Genomic DNA, 18,366 nt, shown 5'->3' on the forward strand with positions numbered 1-18,366 from the left:
ATAGCGTGGTTGCTGGCCAGCACCAGTATTTTGGTTTAAAATATATTAAACTAAAATGAGGTTTTAAAGTCTCACTACCATGTTTTTTATTCGCTTTATCTATTCTATTATTCAAGCAATAAATATATGTTTATGTTTGCTAATATTTTACAAAACTTATTCTACAACATATTTAACATACACATTTATTTCATATTTTTTTATTTTCTTACACGATTTGAAGAAGATTGCAATATTTTCACTTCACAAAAATATATAAAAATTGTATGCAATTTTTGTAGATATTTTACGTATGCATGAAATAAAATCATGTTGCTGTTGTTGTTGTTTCTGCTAACAAATTTGAAGCTGTGGCAGTTATACGCAGAAAGTTGTGCAAGTTGATTTCGTTTGATGGGTAAAAGATGTTGATGATAGAATTCGTTGTGGTGGAGGTGGTGGCAGTGGTGGTAGGGGTAGTGCTTTGGATTTGCTGGAATTTGGTGGGATACGAAAGATAACAACTTTGTTGTTTTTGTTGTTGCAAACGAAATAAATTATGTTTAATGGCAAGACTTTGTTTATCGCAAAGTTGCCATATAACAACCAAGAGAATAGATGCTTGTTGGGCTACTGGAATATTTGCGTAGCTAGAATTCGTTGAAACTGCTGGAGTAGTTGTTATTGTTGTGCTTCTTCTCTTGTTAGCATTAAAAATGGTTGCTACTTGAATTGTCATTGTTAAATTATAATTCTCGTTTATGCTTGTTGGGCCATTGCAGCGTGCCACTTGATGTTGCACATTGTAATAATGCTGCTGCTGTTGTTGTTCATGTTCATGCTGTTGTTGCCGTTGTGTCATTTGCACAGACACTTGAAGTTGTTGCTGGGGCAATTGTTCGTTTTTATTGTTGATTAACTTTATTTGAAAAAATGTCTCTCTTAACAATAACATTTTATTTCTTTGTTGTTGCTGCTGTTGCTCATGTCCTCCTTCTTCATCGTCTTTTATGTCTTTATAACAAATTGTTGCCACTTCACTGAACATTGGACCACTTATAGCAGGTCTTTGTTGTTTGGATTCGGAGTGTTGCACATACTGCAATTGTTGCTGATCTGTTGGCACCACTTCACGTTGTAGTTGTTGCATTTGTAATTCTTTTGTCTCCATTTTATGTCGTTGTTGGCCAGTATTGTCTTTGTTCTGCTTGTTGCAATTTTCATTGTGTGCCATTGTCGCTGCTACTGTTTCTGTTTTCCTTTTCATTTTCCCGTTGAATGCCAAACAATTGCTTATTTTTTCATTTATTGTCTTTTGGCCAAAGAATAATTGCAACAGTTGTTGCCGTACACCATAATAGAGCAACAGTGAAAGTGTTGTTAAACGTGGCCAAAAGCATGAAAGGCATGCATGCAAAGTGGATGAACCGCCGCTGGCATTCAACGATGATACATCACCTATAGCAGAACCATGTCGAAAAAACCATGGATGTTCACGTATGACAGCCAAGCAGCAGGCAGTTGAAAAAATAAATGAAAGTAAAAAAAGAGAAGAGCAGAAAATATGAATACAAATGACACACACAATGGCAAAATGAGAACACATTGTAAGTAGTGGCGTTATATAATAGTGTTGGAGGAAACAATAACAAAAAAATGGAATTTAATTTAATATTTATAAAGCACAAGATCCGTTTTAATTTGATGCTACACTCTCGTTTGTTTATGGCCTTACATGCAATACACACATACACATACAATATCAGTGACCCAGAAAACTCCGCTCCACATAAAGGGACAACAAAAAATTATCAACAACAATAAACAAATTGGAACATATTTTAACTTTTGGCAATGGAGTGTTCCACAAAAACAACACTCACCCTCTTAAAAGAACGGCAACAAAAATTCAGTGTAATAATTTTCATATCAACTAATTTGAACGGGTCAATGCCTGTGGCACTGTATGGCAACCTATATTTTTCTACGTTGATTTAAGCCTTTGTTTCTGATATTACCATGGCTATAGGCATTGTATTGTGATATTTGTAAATTTAATATTTAATTTAAGTTTTTTTTGTACAATTAACTGACTATTGGATACAAAAATATGTAAGAACAAATAAAACAAATAAGAAAGTATCAGCCGACATAGATATGCCCTCAGACTATGTGAATTGAAACATTAATCTATGGACAGATCGAAAACCGCCTACACAAGCACAATCCTTTTCTCCAAAAATTATATATTTAAGAGATTTTTTTCAGAATTTTTGGATATTTCATCTTCCCTACATAAATATGGATTTGCAACACCTTGCATAAGCGGTGCTTGAAGGAATGGACCGACATTGTCCATTTTAGAAGTGGAACTTATTATGGGGGTCATTCCGTTCGACAGATATCGTGCCCACTATACAGTTTAGTGTGTTCCGTTTAACATACAGCATTTGGACCACTATGCCAGGACGCATAGACTTGCCCACTAAAAACACAATATCGCTTAAACAGTACCATAAAAGTAGCATCGGATTAATTTTCCAAAGGATCTTCGAACAGATCGTAAAAGGCATTTAAGGCGTTATGGCCACCTACAAATTTTAGACAATCCCACGGCAGCGGGTTCTTTCGTACCGGATTGACCCGCAACCACATAAGCGTTCCGGCCAGCTGCTGCCACCTCAGTGTACATGTGTTTGTATTTGTTTCTTTTGGTCCGTGCCGGGACGGAGGAAAACCCAGGACCAATTTGGAACATTCGCATCTTCACCCATATACAACCTTCGGTGAGATGCAATAGATGTCAGGAGTGGGTGCATCTAAGTTGGTTGCTCTGGACTTGTCCACTAGAGGGACTACGACAGGGACTATGTTGCTGCATGCTGCGTGAATACAGGCCCCAGTGAGTCGTCATCCGATTACGAAACTCCCTCGTCGTCGGATTATGAAACTCCCCCGCAGTCCCCCTTTAACACCAGCCGTTGTTGTCCCAATCGAAGAAAATGCATCCTTTGTGCAATTTAATTGCAATGGACTCCGAGGTAAGATCGAGGAAATAGTAGATTTCATAAGTCGGAAGAACATCAAGGTCGCGGCGGTGCAAGAAACCAAGCTCAACAACAACTGTAGCTTACAATGTGGTGATGGTTACAAAATGTTAAGGAAGGATCGCACCAGAAGTGGGGGTGAGGGATTAGCTTTCGTATTGCACCATTCTGTCCAATACAGACCTATCTCGCTTGAGCCTGTCTCTAACGACCCGTAAATGGAATGTATGGGGGTAGCAGTCAAGTGTGGAACTGCCGAGATAGAGTTGCTGAAGGTATACAGCCCGCTTTTGGAAAGTCATAATGGCCTGGTCCTTGGGACTTTAATGCGCATCATGAGATGTGGCATTCGGCCCTCGGAAACGACCAGAGGGTTACAGCGCTGGCTGAGCAGATTGTGATGTTCAAAGAGGACACCCCTACCAGAATTAGAGGGGAGCGTCACAGATCGTCAGACATAACCATCGTGTCACCTGGTCTGGCAAATTACGTCACCTGGCAACCCGTCATTTCCCTCAGACCATCTATCCATAATTGTCTCCATTTGTAGACCACCCGATTTCATCACCTCTGAACGCCGCACGTTCGTCAATCACAGGAAAGAAGATTGGCCGAGTTTCAGACAGTTCACCAATCACCGCTTCAGAGAAGTGCCCAATCCTTCTGAGGCTCGGGTAGCGGAAAGGACATTCCGAGAAATCATCACTGCTGCAGCCCTGCTGGTCGAATACCCGACTAAACTTCCCAGCAGAGGAGACGGGATTAGCAAATGAGCGTGATGAGCTTCGTCGAGCCAACCCCAATGAAAAAGATTCAAACCTGTCAGAATGCCGCCCTGAGAACAGCAACAGGGACTTCAGTGGACCATCTACATGAAGGGGCAAAGATTCTTCCAGTAAAGCAACACAATGAGATGCTTTCGTTGCAGTACTTGCTTGGGTGTTACCGTGAGAGCCATCTCAATCACCATCTGCTGGCTAGGCCCGACACACAGTGTTGCCTCGTGGACAAAAATCAAAAATTGTGATGTTAACTTTTACATATGTTCATGATTTTTTCTTACAGTAAACACATCCCATACAACGAATCTGAAAGAATTTTGTCGATATGTGCATCCATAATGTTAGTTATAGCCCTTGAAATATGAAAAATATTTCCCAGGTAATCTAAAGCGGTAATCATATGAAAATTAGACAATTTTTAAAATAACATTTTCTGAAAAGTTTGTTGATAAAATTAAAAGTTTTGGATGGGGATTTGATGGGTGGGCTATAAATATAAAATTTTAGTACAAAAAGTTGACATCAACTGTACGTGGGCAAAGTACCGTTATCAAGAAATCAAAATTTAAATTTGATAAAAAAATTCAAATTCTTATTATTTAGTAGAGCATATCTTTTGATTGCCACCTATTGCCACCTCGGCTCTTATTTTCCGTTAATTGGACATCTCTTCCAAATAAAAATGTGCAAAAACTTTCTGCCCATCCCTACAACCTTCTGAGATATATCGGTTCAGATTTTACATAACCCCCATATATATCTTTTCCCGATTTAGCTACAACTTGTTCAATTTTGATCGGATAGCCTTCAAATTTAGTGTGTGTTATTTTCTTAGGCCTCTGAATAGATTCACCGATTCTCAAAAAAATCGGTTCAGATTTGGATATAGCCCCCATATATATCTATCACCGATTTTGCTATAACTCGGTCAATTTTAATCGAATAGCCTTCAAATTTTATGTGCGATATTTTCTTAGGCCTCAGAATAGATTCACCGATTTTCGAAAAAATCGGTTCAGATTTGGATATAGCCCCCATATATATCTTCCCACGATTTTGCTATAATTAGCTCAATTTTTGATGAATAGCCTTCAAATTTAAGATGGGATGTTCCTCAGGGCCCTGTTCAGTTTTACCTTTGACGTAGGTTGATGAATGTTTGCACAAGTATTTATGAGAGCACAGGAATGAAAAAAATCAACTATGGTCCATATCGGTTCAGGTTTGAACATATCTTCGATATATAATTTCGCCCGATGTCACTCAAGTACGGATAATTACGTCATATTTTCTTATTAAATCAATATCGTTGCGTGTTTAGTGAAAATATATATCAGAGCTATATTCAAATCTAAACCGGTTTTTTTCAAAATCGGTGGAACTGAAAAGTGCCTTAAGAAAACATCCCATGTTAAATTTCAGGGCTATGTTTCAAAAATTTATCGATTTATAGCAAAATCGGTGAAAGATATATATAGAGCCTATATCCTGATCTGTACCGATTTTTGCGAAATCAAATCAGAATCGGTAAAACTGAACAGTGGCCTGAGTAATCATATCATGTTAAATTTGAAGGCTATTCATCAAAAATTGAGGGATTTATAGCAAAATCGGGGAAAGATATATATGGGAGCTATATCCAAATCTGAACCGATTTTTACGAAAATATCACATATAAAATTTAAAGGCTATTCGATCAAAATTGACCGAGTTATAGCAAAATCGGGGATAGATATATATGGGGGCTATATCCAAATCTGAACCGATATGAACCAAAGTTGAAATTTTTCATTCCTATGCCCTTATAAGTACTTGTGCAAAAATTCATCAACCTAAGTCAACTCCTTCTATTTTTGTCCACTTTTGTATGGAAGCGGCAACACTGTGCGACACATTCAGGCATATCAGGAGGATATTCATGCTCTAGAGAGGGAGGTCAAACAATATAGGAGAGAACGCCTAGATCATCAGGCATATCGAGCTTGTTTGAAACGCGGTTTTCTCAAAATGATCCGAACTTCATATGTTTTTGTAGGATTATTATACATATAAAAAGCTTGTACTTAAGCGAGAATCTTTTTTTAAATGTTTTGACTGATTTATGGCAAAAAAACTAACCACTTTTTCAGTTAAAATCGAAATTTTGATTTTGACATTTTACAATTTTTTTAATAAGTGATATTTTTTAATTCTTTTTTGCTTAGGCTCAAGATTATTAAGTTCTCACCCACAAAAACATATGCTGATCGGTTTATTCGTTTTCGAGCTACAGTGGGCACCGCAAATTGCTTTAGTAAAAACAGTGGTTCGTAGGCGGAGATTTGTCAGAACACTGTGCAACATTTGTCAACAAAAAAATTCCAAAAGTAGCTCAAGGTGTGAACTATCAGATGAAAATCTTCTACAAATAATTGGCAGATTTCTTGTAAAAAATTAATGAAAAATGAAAATTTTTTTTTGGTCGATAAGTGGCCATAACCCCTTAAAGAAAATTGTTGAAATTTTGTGAGGGAGGACCATTTCATGGACCATTTCTGAAGTAAACCTACATTTGGACAAAATATTAGAACATCCGAAGTTTGTAGGTTGCTCTGTTCAACAGATATAGCGCGACCATTTTAGGTACCGGAAGGTGCGCACCGATAGTGCTCATCTTCGAACTTAAATCAAGTTTTGACAAAATATTACAAAGGCCAAATTTTGAAACGAAACGGCTGATCCGTTCGAGAATTATCGTGCGCTTCAACCACTACAAATGGTGGCATAGGGGGGTGTTTACAGCTTTCGTGATATTTTCTCAGGAAGGTATGGGCTTGCCCCTAAAAAAACTTGTACCGTCGTAATGGGGCCAGCGAATATAAGTTGTAAGAACAAAGATCAATTTTTCCGAAGTTTTGTGTGGGAGGTACCCGAAGAGGTTGCCATATAAATAAAAATATTACGATGTGCAAAGCACGGACCAAATCGGTTACTGCCTTCGACAGTTTTGAAATTTTGTGGCGATGGTACCATAAAGAATGGGCCGATAAAGCTCATCTTCGAGCTTAAACTTAGTTCGGACAAAATATACGTTTTCCTGAAATCCTTATATTTCATTATACAGACACATATATTTGGAGAACTTGTTGCTCGCAATGATTCCTTTGTGGTAAGAATGCGTTGATGACGATGATAACGTTGAAATGTTAAATTTTTAGCATATGTCTTTTATTAGTTTTAACAAATTACTTTTTATGCACTTACGTCATTCCATATCATGCTTCTTGGCACACAAGTTGCATTGCATTTACCACAGTATAAAGAATTTGATAGAAGTTCCCTACTATTATTTTGCAAGCATCTGTTACAAATAACTGAAGGGAAGATGAGGTTTTCTTTGTTGTTTAATGAAAAATGTACAAACTTTGTAAATTTACTAGAAAAATTAAGACAAACGTGGGTGACAAGCAAATTTGTAGAGAAATTCAATTCCTTAAATAAACATATAACAAAAATTCGAGGGACACAAATAAGAACAAAGAAATGTAGGAGGAATTTATAGGCTAATACCTTGAGTTGATGAGCGGCTCTATAAACCATCTTAAGGTACGGCCTAATGGAAGTCTTTATAGGCTCCCTGAAGGGAGTCTATATAGAAGCCATGAAAAAAGTCTTTATAGAATCCAAAAATGGAGTCTTTAAAGGCGCCCTAAAAGCAGTCTTTAAAGAATCCAAAAAGGGAGTCTTTAAGGTTACCTTGGAAGTGGTTTTTGTGGATGCCATGAAAGGAGTCTTTATAGACGCCCTGAAGGGAGTCATTATAGACATCCTGAAGGGATGTTTTTATAGACGTCCTGAAAAGGAATCTTTATAGAAACCCTGAAGGTGGTCTTTGTATACGGCACGAATGAAGTCTATTCAGACGCCCAGACGGGAGTTTTTATAAACATCCGGAAGGGAGTTTTTCTTGACACCTTGAAGGGAGTCTTTGTAGAAGTCCTAAGGCAGTCTTTCTAAGATCCCAAATGGGAGCATTAACATCGCCCGGAAACGAGGCTTTATAACTTACTAGTTACTTACTTATCTGGCCCATTACAGAACATTTGTTTGATAGACCGAACTAAGAAAAGATCTCCAATTCTCTCTGTTTAGTGCTTCGCCTTTTGGAATACAGCGCCTTGTCATCTCTTCATCCACTTGTTTGCGCCACCTATTCTTTGGCCTGCCAATTCTGCGTGCACCGCCATGTGGCTCGAATTTATACGCATTTTTAGCGGGTTCATCGTCGCTCATTCTTATTATATGGCCTAGCCAAGGCAATCGCTGCATCTCGATACATTTAACTATATTGATGTCGTTGTATAGCAGATACAGCTCGTGGTTCATACGACGTCGATATTCACCGTCAATGCAGATCGGTCCGTAGATCTTTCGAAGACATTTTCTCTCAAACACACCAAGCACTTCCATGTCTGCTTGCGCAAGTACCCAAGCTTTGGAACCATACATCAGCGCGGGTAGTATCAGTGTTTTGTAAAGCGTTATTTTTGTTTGACGAGATGTGGATTTGTTTTTAAAGCGCTTACTTAAGCCAAAGTAGCATCTGTTGGCCAATACAATTCTTCTTTTTATTTCACAACTGATGTCGTTTGTTGTGTTTACGGCGGTGCCGAGGTATACAAAGAATTTTACTTCCTCAAAATTATTGGAATCAACTTCAACAGTTGGTCCAATCTCAATGCACGCATTGCGCGTCGACAGCATCAGCTTGGTCTTCTCGCCGTTTACCGCCAGACCCACTTTAGCAGATTCTCCTTCGACCTTAATAAAGGTATCGGTTACTTCTTTTTCTGATCGCCCATGATGTCTATATCATCAGCATAGGCAAGTAACATGTGGCTATTGGCGTAGATTATGCCACTTCTTTTGACGTTTGCCTCTCGTATAACCTTTTCTAGCAGAATGTTGAAAAGATCACACGAAAGGATGTCTCCTTGCCTGAAACCTCTTTTGGTACAAAACTCTTCGGAGAGGTTCTTTCCTATTTTAACTGAAGATCTTTTGTCAGTTAGAGTCATTTTACAAAGCCGAATGAGTTTTGCGCTGCTTTATAATCGACAAAAAGGTGGTAGATGTCGATCTGCCGTAGGGTAAATATCTGGTCAATGGTGGACTTGCCAGGTCTAAAGCCGCATTGGTATGGTAAGATTATTTCGTTAACCATCGGCTTTATTCGTTCGCACAATATCCCTGCCACTATCTTGTAGGCGATAGAGAGAAGACTTATGCCCCTATAGTTGGAGCATAAAGACTTATCTCCCTTCTTGTGGACGGGGCACACGATACTCCATCGTCGGGTACTCGTTCTTCTTGCCAGATGGTGCTAACTAGCTGATGAATACACCTTATCAGCGTGTCGCCTCCGGTTTTGAACAGCTCGGCTGGTAAGCCATCGGCTCCTGCTGCCTTATTATTCTTCAGCCGATTTATTGCTGTCTTTACCTCATCTTGGCTGGTCGGTATACATTCAATACCATCTTCTGGGATTGGGACTGTGGTATCTTTGTCGTCTTCGCTGCTATTGGATACCAACAGATTTGAAAAATGTTCTTTCCATATCCTTAGCACACTATCTGTATCGGTTACCAAATTACCTTGCTGGTCTCTACAGGAGGATGTGCCAGTTCCAAAGCCATCAGTTTGATGTTTTACTCTTTGGTAGAATTTTCGGACTTCATTCTGTCTCCTGTACATCTCGATTTGTCCACACTCCCGATTTTCCATCTCTCTCTTTTTCCTGCGGAAAAGACGCTTGTCCTCTCTCCTTTTCTCCCTATACCACTCTCGTGAGCTACGCGTTGCTACTGATTGTAAATTAGCCCTATATGCCACATTTTTCTCTTCAGTAGCAGCACGACACTCCTCGTCATACCATGGATTCCTTGGTGGAGGTCTCTGGTATCCAAGTACTGATTTTGCGGCTGTTTGCATGGAGTGGGCAATGTTTTGCCATTGTCCTGATATGTTATCGGGACGAAGAGTGCTTTGATTAAGCAGTTGGGCCAGTTGAGTGGAATATACTGTGGTTATCTGTTGTGACTGCAGCTTACCGATGTCCAACTTCCGTGTTGTTTCTGTTCGCACTTTGTTTGCTACGTTTAATCTGGTACGTACCTTTGCTGCAACAAGGTAGTTGTCCGAGTGGCACCTCGGAACGATCGTACATCCAACACGCTTGATGCATGTCTTCCATCTATCACAACGTGATCAATTTGATTTCTTATTCTTTAATCTGGCAACAGCAAGGTGCCCTTATGAATATCGAGATGCTTAAATCTGGTACTGCTGACTACCATGTTTTTTCCGCCGCAAAGTCTATCAGCCTCATACCATTGTCAGATGTTGCACTGTGGAGACTGAATTTCCCGACTGTTGGGCCAAAGATATTCTCCTCTCCAATTTTGGCATTAAAATCGCCTAGAACAATTTTAATGTCATGGGCAGCACAACGGTCCTTGTTCGTCCTTGTCTTCGGTTGGAGCATGAGCGCAGATAAAGCTGATGTTGAAGAATTTTGCTTTTAATTGAATTGTAGCAAGTCTTTCATTCACTGGGGTGAAGCTGGAGACCAGATGTTTTAACCTCTGACTAACTACAAAACAGCGACCAAACTCAAGCTTTGTGTCATGGCAGCTATAATACAGTGCGTCACCTTTAGGTGTTGTTGTGACATATTTCCCAGTCCATCGTTTTTCCTGTATGGCAGTAATGCCGGCCTTGGACTTTTCAAGTACATCTGCCAATGCGTAAAGTGCACCTTCTCCTTAAAGAGTGCGAACATTCCAGGTGCAGATTCGCAGATCATGGTCTTTAAAACGTTTGCGGAGGTCGTCAACTTTAGAAGGGGTTTGTTTTTCTTTTCTTTCGTTTTTTCATAGTAGTCTGCTTTTTTCTAGGGGAGGGTTACTAGCCCGACGCCCAAACCCAAGTTTTTATCGTTCTGATGGGTGAACGCGCGGCACATGTTAGCTCACTACCTTTAACGGGTGTTAAAAGCAGCTCCCCAGGTGACACGACGGGGAGGTCAGTGTCCACTTGAGATGAAAGAGGGACCAAGCTAAATCCTGGACTTCACCATGTTAAAGCCGGCCAGGACCGTTCCTTGGTATATTTCGTCCCCTACGTCAATTACCACAGAACGAAAAATTTGATAGAAATTCCCTACTATTTTTGCAAGCATCTGTTACAAATAACTGAAGGGAAGATGAGGTTTTTCTTTGTTATTTTGTGAAAAATGTAAAAATTTTGTAAATTTACTACAAAAATGAAGATAAACGTGAGTGACAAGCAAATTTGTAGAGAAATTCAATTCCTTACATATACATTTAACAAAAAATTCGAGGGAAACAAATAAGAACAAAGAAATGTAGGAGGAATTTAGAGGCAAATACAATAAGTTGATGAGAGGCCCTTTAAACGATTTTAAGGTACGGCCTAATGGAAGTCTTTATAGGCTCCCTGAAGGAGTCTTTATAGAATCCAAAAACGGAGTCTTTAAAGACGCCCTAAAAGCAGTCTTTATAGAATTCTAAAAGGAATTCTTTATTGATGCCCTGGAAGTGGTCTTTATGGGCGCCCTATTTATTTTATTTATTTCAAATATTTATTATAATAAATAATTACAAAAAAAATATATAAAAACAAGTAAGAAAAGTCTATAGTCGGACGGAGCCGACCGTGGGATACCCTATACCACTATCCCTGGGCAATCGCTATCCACGGAACTTCTTTTCAATGATTGTGAAAATTTAATTATCAAACAAATATCAGAGATGTAATGTATAATACTTATGACCAAAACCAAAAAGTTATCTTGCATGACAAAGACATTTTTGTAGCAGGAAAGGAAAATTTAATTCACACAAACTAAAATGTTATGAAACCCACTTATGTAGTACTACTACTTCCGTTGTTTAACCGCTACGTTATTGAAATTTTTACCAATTTCACACAAAAGTTTAACCCGCTAAGTATTATCTGATCTTCACGTTGGTTTGTACGCTTCTTCTTCATCATAAACTCAAACTTTGTTTAAAATTTTGACCTACAGAGCCGCTACAAAATTGGTTAAAATTTTGTTTTTGGTCCATTTCATTCCCTGAACATTTCACGATCATAAGCAAAAACTAATCATTACTATTCTGGCCCGAACCCAACCTCCTTAAAAAATTCGTAAAAATCGGTCCATAATTGCGGCCTTAAGCTTGTTTACAATTTATAATGGACGGACACACATCGCTGAGTTTTGGCATACCAAATAATTTGTCTAGGACGAATATTGGTGTTACATAAACTTTTGGAGAGACAATATGTAGCATGGGATAAAAATGTGGTTCTCTACACAGAACCCATTATATATTAGGCAGTAGGCCCGTTATCTAGCAAATACTTTATTGCAATTTACATCAGAGGAAAGGTCAGTAGTTTTTTCCCATATGTGGCTACTTTGCGAAATATATATGTCCTCAAGGAATTAAAATATCGACGAAAAATAAAATTTTTATATTTATCATACAAAAGTAATGGTCCCTTTCACCCGCTAAAGAATATCAGATCATCATTCAAAATTGTAGGCATCTTTTTCGACCTATACTCTTACCCGGTGCAAAATTTCGTGACTATTAATGTATAATTGCGACTTCTAGCGAGTTTATTATCATGCACACCAACATAATTGGCATCAATTGAAAGGTCAAGCGTTCCACTTTCAAGTATAACTCACTTGTCCGGCATGTCACTTCCAGGAATTAAGATATAAGCTGTATATTAAAAATTTTCACAATTTTCACACAAAAGTTTTGGTCCATTTAACCCTCTAAATATTATCCGATCGCCATCTCAAATTGCAAGCTTCTCCTTTGTGATATACTCTTACCTTACTTAAAATATCGCGTTGATCGGACTATTATTGAGACCTACAGAGCCGCTAGAAAATTTGATAAATATTATGTTTTTGGTCCATTTCACCCGCTAAATATTTCACGATCATCACCAATAAGAATAGGGATCTATTCTGATCTGAACCCGACCTCCATACAAAATTTCGTGACGATCGGTCCATAATTGCGGCCTGGAGCGTGTTTACAATTTATAATGGACAGACGGACGGACGGACGGACTGACGGACGGACACACATCTCAAAATCGCTTTATCTCGTCGAGATATGAAGATTGGTATACCACATTGGGGGTCTCCGACGAATATTTCGCGGTGTTACATGAATTTTTAGCAAAACAAACTTATAATACCCTTTTCCACATTGTGGTATAGGGTATAAATAGCACTAGCATCTAAGGCTATCGGCTAAAATGTGGTTAAATTGATGTTGGGTATTATGGACGATCTGAAAGGAGTCTTTATAGACGCCCGGAAGGGAGTCAATATAGACATCCTGAAGGGAGTTTTTATGCACATCTTTATAGACGCCCTGAAAGGAGTCTTTATAGAAGTCCCAAGGTAGTGTTTATAAAATCCCAAAATGGAGTATTAAAAGACGCCCTGAAGAGAGTCTTTATTGAGGTCTTGAATAGACGCCCTATAGGTATTCTTTGTAGACGGTCTGAATGGAGTCTTTATAGACGCCCTGAAGAAAGTTTTGGAGAAGCTCTGAATGGAGTTTATATACGAACTGATAGGGATCTTTATTGATGCACTGAAAGGAGTCTTTATAGACACCCTGAAGGGAGTCTGTACAGACGCCCTGAAGAGAGTCTTTATAGACGCTCTGAAGGGTATTTTTATATACACCCAGGAAGGAGATTTTAAAGACGTGGAAGTCTTTATAGACATACTAAAGAGAGTCTTTATAAACACCCAAAGGTAGCCTTTATATACGACCTGATAGGGGTCTTTTTAGACGCCCTAATGAGAGTTTTTAAGACCCCCTGAAGGCTGTTTTCATAGACGGTCTGAAGAGATAAATGATAATTACAAAAGACTAAGATTTCACAAAAATGCTCTTAACTTTCCCTATGAATGTTTATTTCTTCTCGCTTCATTGTTCAATAAAGGGATCTCTGCTCTTGTATCAATTCAATATTAATTTAAATTCCACAAAATCTTTAAAATTGTATAATACTTAAGAAATTTCATTCTTTTATTCTTACCTTTTATATGTGTCATATATGTATCCGAACGATCAATGACATTCTCCTCATCATCCATATCGAAATAATCATCTGAGAATGTATGGACCACATTGACATTGCCAGCCTGTTTGGTGGCATGACGATTTTCTTCAACTGATTTTTCTGTAGATTTCCAATAAACATCATGTATGTGGGCTGTACAACGTATCTGTAAATTAAATGAAAAACACACACACACACCTTTTAAAGAAAAGCCAACCAATAAAATGTACATCTGCACATACTTAAAATGAACAAAAATGTATAGCCGTTTAATTGATTAAGGATATCTGATACGGAGTATTGGTTTCAATACAAAGTAGAAGATGAAAAAGAAATAACCCAAGCCTGCCAAGTAAACATGAAAAAACCAATTATCATTGAAAACCATCTCAACGGGCTGGCAAATGATTTTGAAATGACCATTGAAGAAAATTTTATTCATTGACGTTTTTAATTCTTGCGCCCGGCCCATAGTTACTGTGGCTGCATTAAGAAGGATAATTTCAATAATGACATACACACACAGTATTCACCTCAAATGTAATGAGCAAGCTGAAAAAGAAACCAGGAACCAAGGAACCAGGCTAACGGCTATAGATATTTCATTCCTTTTGGCCATTAAATATGGTAAAGATCTCACATGTCGTGATATGATGCTGTTATTTCATTATTGTTCTTGTTGTTTGTTTTGACTTTCAATGAATGCCAGTCATATTTACCACTTGATGTGGTTAAACGCAGAGAGAGAATGAAAATGATATAACGTCATATTGACTTATGTGTGTGAATGACATACTTATGCATATTGGATATGCAAATATGGTGGAGGCAAATAAGATGAAGATGTTCCCGAGGCAAATGAAAACATTTAATAGGGTGGCATGGTAATAATTTCAAAGGAAAATATAAGACTGTAGTCAAAAATTTTTTAACATGTTTTTTAAGTCTACGATTAAAGTTTTGGTAGTATTTGAAAATAATGTTCAAAATCCACGATTTTGTATAGTTTCGTAATTGGGTTAAAAATTATTTTCATACCATGTGCAATGAATAAACTCCCAATTCACCCTTACACATATACATATAACCACATTCTCATTAACTTATCGACGTTCAAGTTGTTGTCTTATATCGCTTCATATACATATGTATTTAAATGAGTTTGTGTGTGTGTACAAACACTTTCGTGTATTTGTTTGTGCAATTATTTACATACACATATGAAGAAGATAAGTGTGGTTTCTGCTAAGAATATATGACTTGGTAAGTAATTGAGAGCAACAAGATGTTCATGATAGCCCATGAAACCTCTAAATCAATAATTGTGGGAAATTTTACGCTTTAAATTAGTAAACACAGAAGTGGTTTCAAAGTATTATAGGATTGAAAATTCTATACGTTAGTAAGTATAGTTTGGAATTAAATAATATGGTTTTGGTATTTGACCAATAGAATATTCGTAGAGTAATCTTAATTCTATTGTGGTACCACATTTCCTCCTTAAGACACATATAAATGGTCCAATTGTAATTGTTATTTATTTATTTATTGTTTATGTGAATTACATTCATTTTTATAATAACAAGAATCAAATACAGTAGGGAAGTTTCGTCTGCTCAAATTAAATTTGGGCATTCCAAGAAAACATCTTGGCCCCACTAGACATATACCGTTGAAATTTTCTACGCATCCCTTCATATAATGATGAACGGATTACATTTAAGGTATTTAGAGTTCTCAATAGATAAAATATTTTCCGGCAAAAATTGGTCGTTATGGAGGCCTCTTCTGTGGAAGCTATATTCACGAGGCGACGCACAGTGTTGCCGCTTCCTTGTAAACGTGGACAAAAATAGAAGGAGTTGACCTAGGTCGATGAATTTTTATACAAGTACTTATGCAGGCATAGGAATGAAAAATTCCCATTTTGGTCCATATCGGTTCAGATTAGGATATATCCCCCATATATATATTTCTCCGATTCTGCTATAACTCAGACAATTTTAATTGAACCGCCTTCAAATTTAATATGCGATATTTGCTTGGGCCTCTGATCAGTTTTACCGATTTTGTTAAAAATAGGATCAGATTTCGATATAGCCCCCACATATATATATTTCCCCGATTTTGCTATAACTCAGCCAATTTTAATTGAACCGCCTTCAAATTTAATATGCGATATTTGCTTGGGCCTCTGATCAGTTTTACCGATTTTGTTAAAAATCGGATCAGATTTCGATATAGTCTCCACATATATATATTTCCCCGATTTTGCTATAACTCAGCCAATTTTAATTGAACCGCCTACAAATATAATATGCGATATTTGCTTGGGCCTCTGATCAGTTTTACCGATTTTGTTAAAAATCGGTTCATATTTGGATATATAAAACGAAGCAGTCATATAAAGTGAATTTATCCACTGAGGCAAAACAAGGATTCTTGCTCCTTTCGTACAAATTGTTTATGATGATATGGTTGTGGCTCCGAGAATCGGATTTTATAGGATGTAAACTTTGCATTTTTTAATTCGAAAGGGATGTCTGTTTCATGTACCAAATGGTCGAAACTGCAATTTGCTGCAATTTTTAGATACACTCCATGAAAGAAGCGAAATTCGTGAGTTTTGTATAACACGTTACTGTTTCAATCAACATAACGGTACTTTATGTATACACAATATATGTAAACTTTTTTTTTCATAAATTGCAAGGCTATAGACCACTCTTTAATTCCCTATTCAAAAGTTGTGGAATATGTCAATAAGTTCTTTAAAAAATTTCCATGAACATGGGTTTCTTTTTTAAATACATTTTAGTAAATGTCACATACGAAAAATGTTCTATGTTTAACGAGCTATAACTTCATAGTAACACCAAATATCGACAACATCTTGAGGTTTGTTCTCAATAAAATAAAACCATAAAATTATAAAAAAGTCAAGAACACATTTTTCGATTTTTGTCCACTGAGGCAACACTGTGCGACGCGAGGACTTAAATTTAAAACAAGTAAGAACGGCGTTAAATTCGGCGAGACCGAACTTGTTATACCCTCCACCACGAGTTGTATTGAAGGAAAATTGAACAATTAGTTTCTTTTCGTTTATAAAGAAGACTAAATACCACTTTTCAACAAGCTATATTAAAACGTAGATCTCTACCTACAATTTTCTGTCGGAAAGTTTTTAGACAAAGTACCAAATTTCCTATAAATCGGTAAAACCTTTAAAATACCGAAAATCAAGAGGTACGCTTCTTTGGGGATATTTGGGACCCGCGGACTTATGCCGATGATTCTGGAATATTTTATAACCCCATGGAAGACTAAATAACAAATTTCAGTCTTTCGGTGGGATATTGAAGTCACAACCTTCAACCGACGAATATCAGTCAGAAAGGCTTTTACCTCATACAAAGACTAAATACCAAGTTTCGGCCATTTCGGTGGGTTGCTGTGACAATACACTTCAGAATACCGAAAATCGGGAGCTACGTTCTATGAGGGCTATATGAAGGACCTGGGGGAAAGTTTTATACCCCAACGAAGACTAAGTACCAAATTTCAGCCATTTTTGAGAAACATAGAGGTCACAACCTTCAAAACACCGAAAATGGGGAGGTACGTTCTATAGGGCTATATAAAGGAGTGGACCTATACCGACAAATTTCATATGGAACGTTTAATACCCCACCGTTTCGGTGGAATATTGAGGCCACAGCCATCAAAATACCGGAAATAGGGAGGTACCGTTCTATGGAGGAAATATATATAATACCCATACCTTAATGAGAGTGCAACTCTAGGTCTGAGTCTTAGAATGTTCTCCCTTGTCCAACTGGAAAGCCATCACATTGCCGGACGATGAGATGGACACCACTGTGATCCTCTTCATCCACTTATTTGCGCCAACTTTTCCTTGGTCTGCCAATTCTACGCGCTCCGCCAAGCGGACCGTATTTATACGCCTTTTTAGCGGGTTCATCATCGCTGGCTTTGTTTTAAACTGGCTTTGTTTTTAAACTGCTTCCTTAAACAAAAGTAACATCTGTTGGCCAATACAATTCTTCTTTTTGATAATGTCTGATGTCGTTTGTTGTGTTTACGGAGGTGCCGAGGTAGACGAAGTCTTTTACTACCTCGAAATTATAGGAACCAACTGTCACAGTTGGTCCGAGCTCAATGGACACATTGCGCGTCGACACCATTAACTTGGTCTTCTCACCGCTTACCGCCAGACACACTTTAGCAGATTCTCCTTCGACCTTCTTTTTCTGATCGTCCCATGAAGTATATATCACCAGCATAAGCAAGTAACATGTGGCTATTGGTGTAGATTGTGCCACTTCTTTTGACGTTTGCCTCTCGTATAACCTTTTCTTGCAGGA

At 37.8% G+C, this 18,366-nt stretch overlaps 1 protein-coding gene across 1 annotated transcript in view; it reads right to left on the bottom strand.

Annotated features, from left to right (window-relative positions):
• Nucleotides 1–218: 218 nt before the first annotated feature.
• LOC141392783 (uncharacterized) overlaps nt 219–18,366 on the bottom strand; it is a 384,189-nt gene continuing 366,041 nt past the window's right edge. Inside the window, exons 7-8 of the mRNA XM_073965749.1 lie at nt 13,955–14,144; nt 219–1,437 (exon numbers count right to left, since the gene is read on the bottom strand). Coding sequence (XP_073821850.1) covers nt 308–1,437; nt 13,955–14,144 — 1,320 coding nt within the window. The 3' untranslated portion in view covers nt 219–307. The remainder of the gene's footprint in view (nt 1,438–13,954; nt 14,145–18,366) is intronic.

This window comes from Musca autumnalis, unplaced genomic scaffold (genome assembly GCF_047663935.1).
Source record: "Musca autumnalis isolate F117 unplaced genomic scaffold, ASM4766393v1 scaffold_2, whole genome shotgun sequence".
In the NCBI taxonomy this organism is placed as follows: Eukaryota; Metazoa; Arthropoda; class Insecta; order Diptera; family Muscidae; genus Musca; species Musca autumnalis.